A 16,200-nucleotide genomic window follows, 5' to 3' on the forward strand; every position below is an offset into this window, starting at 1 on the left:
AAGGATTTTACAGACAGATGCAAGTGATGAGTATTGGGCAGCAGCTCTCTTTGAAGAAGTTAATGGAAAAAGAAGCATTTGTGGATACAAAAGCGGTGCATTCAAGCTTTCAGAACTCCATTATCATTCCACTTTCAAAGAAATTCTGGCGGTTAAACATGGTATTGAAAAGTTCCAGTTTCACCTCCTTGGTCACAATTTTCTTGTAGAAATGGATATGTCTTCCTTCCCAAAAATGCTCCAGTTCAAAAGAAAAATGCCCCCCCATCCCCAGTTACTCAGATGGTCAAATTGGTTTTCACAATGGTCCTTCCAAGTCAAGCACATCAAAGGTACAGATAACCTTATCACTGACTACCTATCTAGAAAGCCTCCAGTCCTCCATACCACAACAATTCCTCCACCCTTATGTGTATACCCAATAACCGACCCATCCTCATCCTCAGGCCCTTCTTCATCCTCTGACCCTTCTACTTCATCCTCCAATGACATCATGGACATAATAGAAACCCTTCCCTCAGACATAAAAGACCAAATAAAAACCCTAACCCTCCAAGCCAGATCCAAAAGAATCATCCAAGTCCTCCATAATTACCTCACACAAAACCAGAGCCATTTCCTTGCCATTTTCCCAGATATTGAGCAACCATGGAAAACCCCATTTGCATTTTGGATAACACGATGGAATGTTGTTCATTACCTTTACATGTGGTACTTACTCAATGAGTACTACTTGTGCATTCACTTTGAACCACGTTTCTACTCATACATTTTTCTTCATGATAATAAATATTTTAACAAATTCTGGCATGAACTTTTGAAAAATGATGCTCATGATGGTCAATGGTCCAAGTATCACAAAGCAGATCACCCCAGGTTTGGTCAAAAAATCACTTCAGCATGTATAGTTGCAAAGCTAAATTCCAAAGATAATGTTCAAGCAGAAGGAATTGTCCACCCTCCAGAAGTCCATTGGGTAACAAATGCCGACGGTACTATTCACAGACACACAGATGTATCATGGATATCCTGTCACTATTCACTTTCAATGGCAGAATCTCTCAACCAGGGAATCTTTCCAGAAATTGTACCCGCCGACCCAGACATTTGCAGACAGCAATGGCCTTATCAACACCATTGGGAAATGCCCAGTCCGTTTGATTTTGATGATCCCTATTACCATAATCATGATCCAGATGCAGACATTGATGAAGAATGGTTCCAAGGAAGAGATGATTAGAAGAGATTATGTACAAAAGATATGTAAAAAAAAAAAAAACGAAAATTGTGGGACCCACTTTGGACCCACTCTTGTCTTGGCCTCCTTTCCTATTTTGCCGTCACACTCCTTTCAAGTTTCCATGCATGATGACTAGTCCTTTACTCCAGTTCCATGATTCATGTTGTCAGAGCATAATTCTGCAGAAGCCAGCTAGCACTGCGTCCTCCATCAGCTTCCAACACCTGTAAAGCAAGAAATCAGAATTCACACTTGGTTACTGTAAATTATTTCGTCCTCTTGTAAAATGTTTGCCTATAAATAGTACCTTAGAGGGTTAGGATTTTTATTTGGTCTTTTATGCATGAGGGAAGGGTTTCTCTCATAGACAGCTTCTCATACAATGCCCACTTGCAAATTCCCACAATGAACTATTATCAATGTATGACTTTTTAACTTGGGAAATTAAGCGCAAAGGGTCTAGAACTTCTTTTTGTTCTTGTTCCAAAATTTTGTTTATGGTCATATCAGCTTGAATTGATTATAAGCTTTACCGGGGAGGGAGAATTTGGAGGAGAATGGGATTAAATTGCATTCGATGATTAAGTTGACGAAGATGGTTAGGGTTTTGAGGGTGAAAGGGAAGGTGGAGGAGGAGATGGAGAAGACGGTGGCGAGGTTTTTGGAGGAGAATCGACATGTGGCGGTGAAGGCGGTGGAGAGGCCAGTTAGGGTCAAGGGATTGGAGTTAGGAGAGAGAGCGAAGCTAACGAAGAATGCGATGAGGAAGAGATTTTTCGAGGTGATGGTGCAGAAGGAGAGTAATCTTTGTTTGGCTACCGATGTTGGAACTGCCAAGGAGTTGTTGGATTTGGCTAAGAAGGTATGGGATTCTGGAATTCAAAGTCTCAGTCTTTATTTTTTCTTCTCCAATTTTCTTGGGAAAATTTAGTTTTTGTCATTTGTCCATCCCATTCTTTTTTGAGACACACAAAGATGCACACATAGGAAATGATCTTTTGCTGTACATCAATCAACTTCTATTTCTTGGCTACATCTGTTAGGTGTTTGACAAAAGGCCTACAAGAGTACTGGGAAGTACTGTTAAGGTGTTGAATGTATTTCCACTGGGCCATATGTAGAAATTATATATATTGATATTGTACTGGGATTGTGCTTGTAGTTTGCAGTCAGCATGGAACAGGGACTTCCTGTTTTGGTCGAGTGGTTGTCTTTCAATAGAGTAAATGCTCTTGTTAGGAAGGGTGTAGAAATCGATCCTGCTCGCCTTCTTTTAAGGTACGGTGACTAATGAATAATTTGAAAGGCTTTTTTCCTCTAAAAATAAGGCTGGGGGATCTTCTTTATCTTATTCCCTGTTATTTTTGTTATTCATTGTAAGTGAAGCAAATGATGATCTGGTTAGTTTGCTAATTTGCTTGCATTTTTCATTACTAGTTTGTCTGGTGATCATGTGGTGGGTAATTTCCCTCCACATGAAGCCTTTGCCATTGGTGGAACAAACAGTGTTCGAGGTTATGAAGAAGGTGATGTGGGCTCTGGTCGATTTTATGCTGTTGGTTCTGGAGAAATATCTTTCCCCATGGTAAGTGGTCCTATTTCCCCCCGCATGGGGTTGGGCTTTTACGCATCTTGTCATTAGGCATTTTAGGCATAAATTATGTTTACTTTAAGTTTTCAAAATATATAATAACTCTCAAAATTTATAAAAACATATAAAAAAATCTGAGTTTTTTCATTCAAATGAAAAAGCTGGAGTTTTTTACTTTTAAAATTTTTCTCCAGACACACTAAGGACATGCATGCAGGAGTGTCCGTGTCTGACATGGACATGTTGGGGATTATGGTTGTCTGTGCTACTTATTGTGTAATTTACCAATAAAAAAAAAAATAGTCTTGGCATTCCAAGTCAAGAGCTTTCAGCTTAGCTACATTGTCATGTTGTTTTTAACATATAACTCTGGTTAGATTTGCCTGATTAGAGTTAAATAAATGCAAGACTACCCGATGGATTTCAAATAGTGGTTCAAAGCAAAGAGCAGCAAGTTGAGGATGGTGGATGCTATTAGTCTTATGGATTAGAAGGGTTGAGAATCCAAGAGGTTTTGCTTACATGGCTGATTGTACTCTTTATGTTTTATGGCTGATTGCTTACATGGCTGGTGGGTTGGTTGATTTGTTAAGCCAAAGTCTTCATTCGTAGATATTAACTGTGTGCAATCATTCAAACTTTTAATGGAGAAAGTAAAATTTACTCTCTATCTTTCTCACACACACAAAATATGTAATATACAAGGAGTCTAATTGTGACCATCAGAGGTTGAATTCTATGGCTGACACTCTGAAAATGACAAATTAGTGGACTTAATAGTGAAAAGGCACTGAGAAACATTTTTCATTAACTGCTTCAATTTGGGTTCTAAAAGTGGAATTACAACTACCAAGAAGAAGGGTTAAGTGCTCTTGTGACTTTTGATTTACATCCACTAATTTTTATAGACTCAACAAATCTGTTCTAGAGTATATGGTATGGTATTAAAAATTAGGTCTTAGAAATCACACAATAGTAGGTAGAATGAAATTTACAATGAGATTTTCCCTTTATTTGGATGACAAAGTGCGGTGTTTGCCTAATCTATACGTGGCTTTAGAAACAAGAGAACAACAGTCTAGCAAATAGACTATGTCAACTTCCAGTTTTGTGCATTTGATAAGGGAACCACTGTGCCTCAATTTCTTAACTACGTCAAAACCCAGAGCTCTAATTATAATGGTGGTAAGATTTTAGTAAGCTTTAGTACTGATGCTAGTAGTGGTGGGTTAAAACCTGAGAATGGCTTCTTTACTGCATGCTGTAAACTCAAGAGTAGAAGCAACTTCATGGTGTCTTTCTTTGGTCAGCTGATGACTCCAAGGCTAATGGTTTCCGCTATGAAAAGGTAAGTTCAGCAAATTTTGGCAGGTTGCCACTAGTATTATCATCAAATTATTTAGTGAATAGGTATTGCAGATTAATTAGATCCCAGCTGCATGAACTACTTAACTGTTTTTGTCTTGTATTTCCATATTTCATATCTGTGCTTTGTGTGTTTGTAATAGTACATTGTACTTTAAGTTGTTTTCTCCTAGTTTAAGATTATGTTGTGGCTTTTGGCATATATTTGAATTCTCTGCACTATCTATTCCACTGTTCCACATCTATTCATCTATGGAAACTTGCAGGAAGCTGCTTTTTGATCTTATCTATTGTTGAACTTTAGCTAAGAGAGAAATCAGAGATGTCTTTTATGGCCAATTAATTGTATGGTTGTTACTTGTTTGTCCAGAGCTATCAAATATGAGTCGTGCTATCACGTGTGGACAAAGAGGGTTCTTCAAAGCTCAAAGATTGCATCTGACGAGTATTCAAAATGGGTAAAGTGAGATGACTATCAGTGGGGTAGGTGGTGGGACATTGGAATGTGCATTGTGCCATCATGTGGGGTAGGGGTAGGTGGTGGAACTTAATATCCCATTGGAATGTGCATTCTGATTTTTGGATTATATATAATGGAATTCATGTCCATTTGAAAGATGTGATGTTGCAGTGCAAGATACCACCCTTTTTTTATAGGTAAATGTTCTTTACTTATGTATATATGTTCACCAAGTTAATCTTTTCTGTTATCCAAACATGGTTGTAGAAAAAGCATTTTGGAGCTTTCAATTAATTGTGTCATGGACACTAGTGACAAGTTTGAACGGTCTAAGATGGGAGAGGATTCTGCTTCATTAGTTGTGTATTTTTTGTTTTTTTGGAGATATTTTCTCATCTTCTTTTTCCCTCAGATCTATTATGAAGTTTAATTTCAACCTAAAAATTATTTATTACTTATTTTAGGTAAGCTTTGGGTGCAAGTCCTGTGTACTAGAGGTTCCTCTGTCTTGAATAAATTTTCTTTATCTTTAAACAATTTAAAACTGTTGTGTTAACTTTAGTTTGATGACTAATTTCATTAAATGATGTAGCTAGGAAAAATGGGAAAGGATAGCAAGTTGTGAACAGATGGAGTTAATGGTGTAGAAAAAGCATAGGATTTTAGATTTGGAGGACAAGAAAGGGAGAAAACTTGAGGATTTGGGGGCTGCTTTCAGTGCCAGCCCTTCCACTAGGCCAATTAGGCAATGGCGAATTAGCTTATGTTGTTTAGCTGTGGTTTTTTCTTTTTTTTTTTGCGAGTATGATAATTTTAGTAAAGCCAATGTTTCAAAGAGAGATTATTTTAAATGGTTATTCTTGTAAAACTTTTGGCTTTTGTTTATTACATGAAAAGCCTCGTTTCTATACATGGTATATTGGTTTATCACTTTCTATATATTTATTTATTAATTAATTGTTGTATCCCCATCATATCGTGTCCTAATTTTCAAGAATTGCTGTGACCATGTCTTACTTTTCTATGTTGGTGTTCGTGTCTGTGCTTCTTAGGTTTTGATACATATGATTTATTAAAATATGCCTGGATTGTAGAGTTTCTAGTCATTACACACGCACACACACTCCTGCTCTTCCCCCCTCTCTCTCTTGTTTGTGTACATGCATGGACAGATTGTAAATGAGTCACATTCATGTGTAAATCATGTAGTATAATATACTGTAATTTGATGTATCTTTTAAGCTCCTGTTTGTTTTTCTTTGAAAATGCCTGTCTTTGAATGATCCACATGTTATGTAGGCATTGCCGACAGTAATACTATATGTAGGAGGCAATGACGTATTATTCAAGAACGGCAAGTTGCATCCTTTTGATACAATTGTTTTTTGTACAGGATTCAAGAGGTCAACAAACTTGTGGCTTAAGGTAATGATTCTGTACTTCCGGTCTCCTATTGTTAATCTTTTATGAGTTCTTCTGTGAACACAAACTTCACCACACACTTTACTACAACTTATATTTGTCAATCTGTGATTGGATTACATCACTTTTATACATAGCACCGCCATTGGTACTTGGTGAAAGGTAAATTCGATTACCACTTGACACATATGCAAGTTGTGATAAAGTATGTGGCATAGTTTGTGTCCTTACTTTTTGGTCTTTTATTGGAGTGTTTGAAATTTAAATTCTTAATACTAAGTTTTTACTAGTTTTATCTCTATTTAAATTAAGGAGAACAGTTTAAAAAATCTATACCATTTTATGTATTAAATGATATTTTCTTAAATTTTTTAAACAAAATTAAAAGAAGAATATAAGATGAATCTAGATAGAATTAACAATATATAACAGAAGGAAGAAGTATCTTGTAACAATGAAGTTGTCTAATCATGTAGACATTGTGGTTTGAAAGGACCCATAGAGAGATTGCATCTGTGGTTGGTTTTAAACCTAAGCCCAAGTTTGAAGGCATTGAGCTTTAACCTTTAATGGTGGCTAACCTGGTACCTTTTCTTTATATCTACTTATTAGATTTCAACTCTCAAAGATTTAATTTTGGAGCATAGCAGTAGAATTCTTGATGAGGTCCATTCTAGAAAAAGCACTGGAAGAGTAGAATCCTTAAAAGACTAAAGGTCCAACTATGGAGAACTGCAGTAGGAGCACTTCCTCTAAACATAGATTTGGCCTCAAGATTAAAGATTGAAGAAGACGTGTTCCCTTTGTGGTCTAGAACTAGAAACTGAAGCTCATCTATTTAAGAATTGTATAGTTGCTAAAAAGACTTGTTTGGATGGTACTTGTTGTGGACTAAATTAAGAGATTTTCATGGCTACATCTAGTATGGACCTCATCAAACTAATGGTAGAACCACCAACCCAGTTGTTAGGAAATCATGTGAATAAGGAAATTGTTGAGGACATCCAATTTATGTTGAGGCACAATAATTGGGAATCAGGCAGCCCATAATTTGGCTAGTTGGGGTTTTGGTTTCTCACTCAATTTTTGGGTTTTTTTTTTTTTTTTTTTGCAATTGAGTCTCCCTAATTCTGTGCTCAGGGTCATTGAGCTCGACTCTGCTGTTTAATTTTTATTTTGTGTTTAGTCCTTTTTGTTTTAATATATATCTACTTATTTTAGCAAAAAAAAAAAAAAAATTGTAAAGACTTACTTTTTAATATAAACTAGTCACAGACCCATGCAATGCATGGAAATAAATAATTATTTTGTATTGTAAGGTATAATTTTTTTTCTAAAATTTTTTGAAGATAATTTGTTCTCTAAAACTTAAACAATTTCTATTCGGTCTATTATGTCTACTTTGGTTCTATTCGGTCCAAATTGGTCCTATTCAGTCCACTTTGATCCACTTTAGTCCTATTCAGGTGATTCGGTTCACTTTGGTCCTATACGGTCTACTTCGGTCCTACTCTGTGAATTCTGTCCACTTCGGTCCATTTTGTCCTCTTTGGTCTAACTTAGTCCTATTCAGTCCACACGGTCCACTTTGGTTCTATTCGGTCCAAATTGGTCCTATTCAGTCCACTTTGATCCACTTTAGTCCTATCCAGGCCATTCTATTTACTTTGGTCCAATGCGGTCTACTTCGGTCCTACTCTGTCAAGTCTGTCCACTTCGGTCCACGTTCCTATTCGGTCCATCCAGTTCTATTCTCTCCATTTGGTCCAATTCGGTCCATTCAGATCGCTTCATTTCATTTTGGTCTGCTTCGATCTATTTTTGTGTACTTACATAATGGGAAAAGACATGTTTGGGTTGAAATCACCATAATGTAAATCCAAATTTATTAATAAAAAAAAAATCTCAAACACGTGATATCTAAAATCTTAAGCATTTATTGTTGCAACGCTTTTGTTGAGCCACATTGAAGTGAAAGTTTTTCTAAATATAAAAGTTATGAATATACAAATGTAATTTTTAAGACAGTTATTCATTTGTTTTAATGTTGTTACTTTTTAAATGAATTGTATGAGATTGATTAATCATTTAAGCAAAATAAATAAATATATACATATGCATGTATGTATAATTTTTATTTAAATAAATTATTCATTCTTTTAAAAGAGACTACCATATCAATCAAGAGAGACTATTTGAATTTTACTCTTATTATTCTATAACCAGCTTTGTTATAATATAACCATGCATGATGGTTACAAATACCAAATATTAATTGGATTATATATGCAGATTCATATTCTCTCACGAGAGATGATGGACTTTGCCAGAACTATAGTGCAGTATTTAAAGCCTAGCTTGGTGGACTCCTTGATGGTCTTGCTTAGCAAGTTGGTTTATGGGGACTTGACTAAGTATGGGATAAGAAGGCCTATAGAGGGTCCTTTCTATATGAAAAGAATGTATGGCAAGTATCCTCTTATTGATGTGGGTACCTGTAAAAGGATCAAGTCCAGAGAAATTCAGGTAAAGAGTTTTGAGTGAGAGAATGGTTGGTGCTTGAAAAAGATGTGTAAATCATATGTAGTTCATCTTCATGTGTAAATCATGTAGTATAATATAATTTAATCTTCTATCTTTTAAGCTACTTTTTTTTTTTCTTCATTCTTTTTTTTGCTTTGAATTCTTGTCTATTTGATTCTTCCACATATTACTCATGTATTTCCCTCAGAAATACTAAACATAAGACACTACAAAGGTTAGTTGTCCCTATTCTTATAATTATCTGTCTATTGTTTTCTGTTTTTAATTATAACCAAGAATTTTTAATCTTTAACCTTAGATTCAATTTTTTTTCTATAATATGTTTTAATGGTGTAGATACATCAATAGAAACATTGGGAGGATTCTATCTATAAAAAGGAAAACGATCCAAACGAAGGTAATGCTCAAGTTCTCATTAAAAGTTTAAGTCTACATACTTTCCTCTGTTATGTTTCCTTCTGCTGAATCTTGAATCATAAAATAAAAATTTTCCTTAACTCAATTCTTGTGTGCATTTTCTTTAGTATTCAACAACTACTTGCTGTTGTTTACATCTTTCTCATTAAAATACTGTATTTGAAGTTTTGAAAACAAACTTGGCACAAGTCCAAGATTACAATTTTATCAGGATTCGCTTTCTGGGTATTGGAAAAGATTCAGCTTTGTTAGGATGTGTGGTAAGTTATAGAAACCTTTATAATCAAGTCAATCTGCCTATTTGACAAGTAATTCCAACTATGATTACAACTGATAATAATTTGAATCATCAATGTCATTAAAAGGATAATGTAATGATCATACTTATCAATAGTTTTTCATGATGGAGAGCATTCATTTCACCATGGTTTCCTGGTGTCTCTTGTTCAAGATTTAAATTTCATTGATGAAATTTGTGAAATATTTCAAAGTAACCATACCAACCATTTCCATTTTAAATTTGTTTTTATTCACTAGTTAAATGATTATTTGATGAAAAGGATATCATGGTCTCAAAATATTAGTAGTAGTAAATTAAGACATGGTATACTGCTTTAAAAGTTGTAAATCTTTCCAACTATTGATTATTCCATCCTCTTCAAGGGCAGCATATATAGATGAATCTCATACTTAGGTTATGTATCATATGGTGAACATTTTGCCATGATATGACGAACATTTTGCCATGTCTTAAAATATGTAGGTAGTGAATAACTGAATATGATCAATTGTAAATCTTTCCAACTATTGATCTCTGGGTTTTGATGTCTTTGGAAATTTACTTCTTATGATTTTATTGATTGAGAAAATTCCAGCTTGTTTTTTTTGTTGCATTCAATTCCGGAATTGAATGCAACAAGTCAACAAGTAAGAAGCTGAAATTTAGTGTGTGACAGGTTTCCTATAGTTGCGCTTGTAAAACTTATAGCAGCGTTTGTAGACAGGCATTTGCCATCTGACCCTGGGAAAAGAATAAAACGCGGCTATAGCCAAATTCAAAAAAAAAACAAAAGGGTTATAGCCGCGTTTTTCAAATATGGCTGTTCCCTATAGCCACTTTTACAAACGCGGCTAAAGTATGTCATATAGCCGCGTTTTTACAAACGCGGCTATAGACCAATCAGACCTATACTCACGGGCCACAGCTGAAAACACGGCTAAAAAAAAAAAAGAGCAGCTATAGGCCAAATCGTCCAATAACCACGTTGTTTTTTTTTTTTTTTTTGTAGTGCGGTACCCACTCAAATATGGAAGAGATGTTCATTTCCCCACATGATTCTTCTTATTGGACAATCTATAAACAAATGCTCCAAAGTCTTCTCCCAAGCATTACATAAGATGCATTTTGTTTCCTAGTAGGGATTATATGTGAATCCTCTTACAAATAACTGACCTAGTAGGGATGCATTGATTTTTTTGTCATCCCTAAATATTTTTTAGATAAATATCATCCCCGCAAACTTTTATTAAAATATTAGACTACTTTAAGTTATTAATATGATAGTAAAACAACTATGGAACAAATTAAGAACATAAATGTATGATTTCGTGTGTAATTTAAAGATACTTGTTTTGATAGTTTTCTTATAGTATTCCATCACAATAATTTTGGGTCAATCAGCGTTGTTGAGAACTCTTTTAGCCATATTACATAAATTATATAAAGTTAGAGATGCTACTTTGGCAACTGTTAAAATTTCATTTTTGAGCAATTTAATTTCTAGAATAAAATAGTCATTTTGCATTTTTTGAAATTTCCAAATTAAATTTACGTAAAGTTAAAATCAAATCATAATAGGTCTAGAATTTAAGGGCATAATAGTTTTTTCCTGAATTAAAATTAAGGGTTTGATCAAGGATGGTACTACAATAAGCATGCATGGCACTAAACTTGGTTAATTTTGATTGGTACTTGAATGATTAATTAAAAATCAACACAAAGCTTAATTCTCATTGTTTTAAATGGTAAATGATTGTGGACAAGTAAACAAGGGATGATCCTAAGAGATAGTGTAGAATTTCTTTATTTAGAAAACTATTTTTCCATCATTCCAATAATAGATAATCATCTCCATAGTTTTAAAAATTAATTCTAATTAGGTTGAACCTAATTAATTCTAGAGGTCATTATGACTGAAATTACACTCCAACATGTTGGGCTTTGTGTGGTGTAAGTGTAACATTGCTAACCGCTAAAACTAATACGAGCATGGTAACTTGCGAGTGTTTTTCTTTTTTCTTTTTTTCTTTTTTTTACACAATTTTAACCGTAATGTTGAAACTGTGTTACGTTGAAGACATCTCTTGAAGACATAATTTCAGCATCAATATTGAAGATATGATTTCAAAGAAGGAATGTTTTGAAGCTACAATTTTTAGGAAAGCACACGTTACCAAATATTGTAACAATTTACCAACTCTATTTATAAAAATAAAATATTTTGCAAAAGTTCCCAACCTATAATATTCTATTTTTGTGAACACAAAATAAATTTGAATCCAAAACTAGGCAAGTTAAGATATAGTTCAAGGTAACTTGAGTTTATTTGGTGCCACAATTTTTTCAGCTATTCATATGGAACAACGAAACCAAGTGCACAACAAATCTGAATATGTAAAACCTTCTTAAAGATTATATCATAGTTCTCTTATAAATTTAACCAAGTAGGCGATAAGTTGGCATGGCAGACAAGTGCTTGGCTCGTCGCATTGATAGCCCAAACTTCTCACTCATGTCCAAGTCATTAGGCAACATGCCACTAGGTAGCACCCAGTGAAAGCAATGTAGTAATTGAGCTAGAACATATTTAACAGTTGTAAGGCCTAGATGCATTCCAGGGCACCCTCTGCGACCAGAACCAAATGGAATAAGCTGGAAGTCATGTCCTTTGAGGTCTATATTACTATTTATGAACCTTTCAGGGTAAAATTCTTCCACATTATTATCAGACCACACACAAGGATCTCGTCCAATAGCCCAAAAATTTATTATTATTCGTGATTTCTTGGGGACATAATGTCCATTGACCTCAATGTCCTCCATGGATTCATGTGGGATTAGTAATGGTCCAACAGGATGAAGTCTCAAGCTTTCCTTCACCACCATATCCAAGTATGGTAATTTTGCCAAATCAGTCTCCTCCACCATCCGATTCATTCCAACTACACGTTCTAGCTCCTCCTGTACATGTTTCATCACTCGTGGATACCTCAAGAGTTCAGAAAAGGTCCACTCAATCACAGCAGCTGAAGTGTCATATGCACCCGAAATCATGTCTAGTATGATAGCCTTGATATTTGTTCGATCAATAACGTATACTTGCTCATCATGAGGATTCATGGGTTGGTTCATCAAAGAAAGCAGCGTGTCTATAAAGTCTGTTTCACGAACTTGTTGACCACTACTAGGAATTTTTTCATGCTCCTCAATGATATTCTCCAAGACTATGTCCAAAGCCTTGCTACATTTCTTCATGCGTCGTGTCAATCCCTGATAGAAATAAATAGCTTGAAAATCACAATGCTAACAGTACCATTTTGCAAATTTTACTTAAAATATACCTATCAAATTGATGTGGTAACTATACATCCATGTAAATGGTGCTACATCAGTTACTCAATACTAGACGTAACCAAATTGTCACATCAATTCCTTAATTGAATTTTTGTATTGAAATTTTTTAAAAATGAAGAATTATTCATTACAAAGGGAAACCAGCATGAGCATGAACATGAAAATGGTAAAACCAGATCCACGTAATTCATGCAAAATGCAATCTTAGTCATTATGCTCAGTTATATCTTTTTTTAATAATTCAATAATTGGGGAGAGGACTTGAGTTTTTTATTTCTGTGTTAGAAGCATGAAGCATCAAAGTGACTTTTTGAAATTGTGCGTTTTGAAAAAATGGTGATTTTATTAAATACAGTATGAAATTGGACTTTTTAAAAAGCATAACGTTTGGTAAAAGTTATTAAAAATGCATTTATCAAAATTACAATTTGAGGTGTAATTTACCAAAAAAGACAAACTATATATTAGGTAATTCTTTCATAATTATGGTTTCACCTTCTTATTAATAATAATATTAATATTAATATTATAGTTTGTCTTAGTTATTATTTTTATTAGTGTCTTAATTATTTATAATAGTAATTAATTATTTAATTTTTCATCATGACAGAGTACAAAATGATAATGCAAAAAAAAAAAAAAAAAAAGATCAAATGCATACCAATAATCAAGTTTATATTATACCACATAATTTTTTTTTTTAAATGGCAACTACTAATAAAACAACCATCTTGGAGTCTATCTCTATTTTTGTATTGAATTTAATTTTTCTTGGTAAAGATAAAACTATATGCTTTTTTTATTAATTAATGAAACCAAGTGTGAATTCAATTGGAAAGTCTAATGTACAGTATATAAATTTTACCTAAAATCTAATAAAATCAATTTTGAAAAAAAAAAGTACTGTTTAAAAAAATTAAACCCACATACTCACGAAGTACAAAAGTAATATTAAACCCACAAACCTTATCAACAATAAATCCACTCCACCAATAGGTAGGTGACACCTCACCCACCCATATTAATTAGGTTTCATGCTTTATCACTCATAAATTTAATTAGGTGACACCTCACCCAACCATAAAGTCTCCAACCAATTAGGTTTCACGCTTCTAATTTTTTTATAAAAAAAAAAATTAATTAGGTTCCAGGCTTTAATTATCACGTGGATGATTATATCCTTTTAGCCATTACATAGGCAACGTTCATAGCGTTGTGTTCTAGAAAGAATACAACCACATTTTAAAACAATAATAGAAGTAGAAATATAAAGAACAATGCAAAGACTACAACTATCTACATCATTTTTGTCGCAACATGTCATTTAGTGAATTGTGAGTGATAGAAGTATAGATTGACATGAAATAATTATTTTTTCTTCATTACTCACCGTTTGTCACGTAGAAAATTGTGCAAAAAATTGTACATATAGTTATGATCTATCATTTTTCAAATATAAAATACGCAAGAAAACGTAATGATCATCTTATGATTTAGTAGCTTGAAATTAGAATAATCATTTCTTTTCTTATTTTTTTCTTTTTATTTTCCTTCTAAGAATTATAATTTACTCCACAATAATGTTAGTACTATTAAGTTTTTCACAACCTTTCTACTTGATAAACTGGATAATAAAGAAAAAATTGTGAGTTTATATTATAATAACAAACTACTAAGCACATTATGTCAAATAGAACAATTGTTTCATCAAAAAAAATAATAATAGAACAATTGTGACAAAGCATGCGTGAATGTATTGTTTACTCCATAAATATGCGTGGCATTGAAGTCCAAATTTGTGAATTGCAAATATTGTAGTCTTGTCGAATTGGAATAGGGCGGTAGGAGATAAGATTAGTTTATTACTTATCGAAGCGTAAGGAATTAATGCAAGAAGGAAAAAAAAAAGAGTAAAAGAATTGTTGAGAAAGGTACAAAACAATATAATACTAGAAATAATAAAAGGGAATTATATTGGGCATGTGATTTTCAAGGTCGCCGTGTTATGCAAAGATTTTACGTACGGAGATTTGAAATCTTAGATTTAAACATGTCTTATTTTTCTTTTATCACAACCATAAAGTTTAAATAGAAAAATTTATCATCAAGGGAGTGGGTTCAAGATGCAGGATCTGGGGGAGAGATATTTAAGTATTTCTAAATAAGTTTTTTTTTTTAAATATTCCTATTAATTGATTATTTTAGAAAAGGTTTTATATCACTTTTATATATATATATATATATATATATATATATATATATATATATATATATATATATCATGGTCAAAAGACTCAGTTGCATTTTTCTATAAAGAAAAAATTCTAAAATTATTTGCTAAACACATCCTTTTAAGTTTTCCAACAAAATAAATAAATAATAAACCAATCGGATTTTGGATTTGGCTATATATGGAAGAGGGCAAAGTTGAATCGGATTTTGGATTTAGCAAATCAAGCCAAACTTCATAATCCTCCTCCAAATACCGTGGTCACTTCAGCTAATCATAAAGATTTAATAAGACTCGGATAAAGTTGAATCGATAGAAACTTACATACCTGTAGATCAAGTGCCCCAAGGTAAGGCACGTAATCAGCTAGATTGAAAGCCCCCGCCAAGCTCAAGACCTCCTCAATAAGCGTTTTCAAGTCCAATCTACCATCACTACTTGGTCCAAATATCATTCTACACGTAGTTTCCTCGTTAAGTTCGCACACTTTCCCACTAAGGTCCACGACCTCGTGTGCCGCCGCGGCTTTTTTCAGTGACTGCACCAGTGATCCTACCTCCGCCTTCCTCACAGGTGCAAATGAATCTACTTTTGAAACAGTAAGAAGTTGCAACGTACATAGTTTCCTAATGTTGCGCCAATATGAACCATACTCGGTGAAAGCCATGCCCTTGGTACCATAAGACAAGTACTCAGAGACTTGGAGTTTAGGTCGGCTAGCAAAAATAGTGTCATGGGTCTTTAAAAATAGCTCGGCAGCTTGGGGAGACGAGACCACAATAGTTGGTACATGACCAAGCCGTAATGACATGATGGGTCCATATTTTTTGGCTAAGCTATGGAGGGCACGGTGTGGGAGACTACCAAGCATGTGAAGGTTACCGATGATTGGTAAGGAACGAGGGCCCGGTGGGAGTTTAGGCTCATTTTTGGGGTCCTTCGGCCGAGATAGGATGTGTATGAATGTCCAGATGGATAGTAGAAGGAAAATAGCTAATGTCAATGGAGACATTTAGGGAATTGAGTTGAGGAAAGGTATGGGACTGAAGAGGTGTTTGGAATTGGGGGATTATAATTTATGAACTCTTGTGAAAGTGGGAACTGGAAAATGGCTAATGTACGTTTCATTATAAATAAAAACTAGTAAATTAGACTCAGGATCGGTACAATAATTGCGTCGCTAAATTCAACAAAAAATTATCCCATCATATTGTCAGCCCAATCTCGCCAGTCAGCAGTTACCTGCCCTTCAAATCTTAGAATTGAAACCTCAAATATTTGACTATTCTAATTGTAA

The 16,200-nt window shown here is 34.0% G+C and overlaps 2 protein-coding genes across 6 annotated transcripts; one reads left to right on the plus strand and one right to left on the minus strand.

Annotated features, from left to right (window-relative positions):
• Window positions 1-1,638: 1,638 nt before the first annotated feature.
• On the plus strand, window positions 1,639-9,775 carry LOC142631107 (outer envelope protein 39, chloroplastic-like). Of its 5 annotated transcripts, none has more exons than XR_012843512.1 (6): window positions 1,639-2,102; window positions 2,403-2,518; window positions 2,678-2,825; window positions 4,567-4,853; window positions 6,050-6,081; window positions 8,371-9,775. XR_012843512.1 is itself a non-coding variant. In XM_075805187.1 (5 exons), exons 1-5 carry the CDS (start codon window positions 1,818-1,820, stop codon window positions 8,393-8,395), a joined length of 606 nt encoding a protein of 201 aa, XP_075661302.1. In that variant the 5' UTR covers window positions 1,639-1,817; the 3' UTR covers window positions 8,396-9,775. The 5 variants fall into 5 exon arrangements, 3 of the variants coding, with proteins under 3 accessions (XP_075661302.1, XP_075661301.1, XP_075661303.1); XR_012843513.1 differs by lacking the exon at window positions 8,371-9,775 and adding an exon at window positions 6,721-7,811; XM_075805187.1 differs by lacking the exon at window positions 4,567-4,853.
• A 1,812-nt stretch (window positions 9,776-11,587) lies between these two features.
• LOC142633135 (cytochrome P450 CYP736A12-like) lies at window positions 11,588-16,019 on the minus strand. The gene is made up of 2 exons (XM_075807402.1): window positions 15,232-16,019; window positions 11,588-12,589 (listed from the first exon to the last, which is right to left on the minus strand). The coding sequence occupies exons 1-2, from the start codon at window positions 15,913-15,915 to the stop codon at window positions 11,756-11,758; spliced, it is 1,518 nt and encodes a 505-aa protein (XP_075663517.1). The 5' UTR covers window positions 15,916-16,019; the 3' UTR covers window positions 11,588-11,755.
• Window positions 16,020-16,200: the final 181 nt, after the last annotated feature.

Source organism: Castanea sativa, chromosome 4 (genome assembly GCF_040712315.1).
Source record: "Castanea sativa cultivar Marrone di Chiusa Pesio chromosome 4, ASM4071231v1".
Taxonomy (NCBI): domain Eukaryota; kingdom Viridiplantae; phylum Streptophyta; class Magnoliopsida; order Fagales; family Fagaceae; genus Castanea; species Castanea sativa.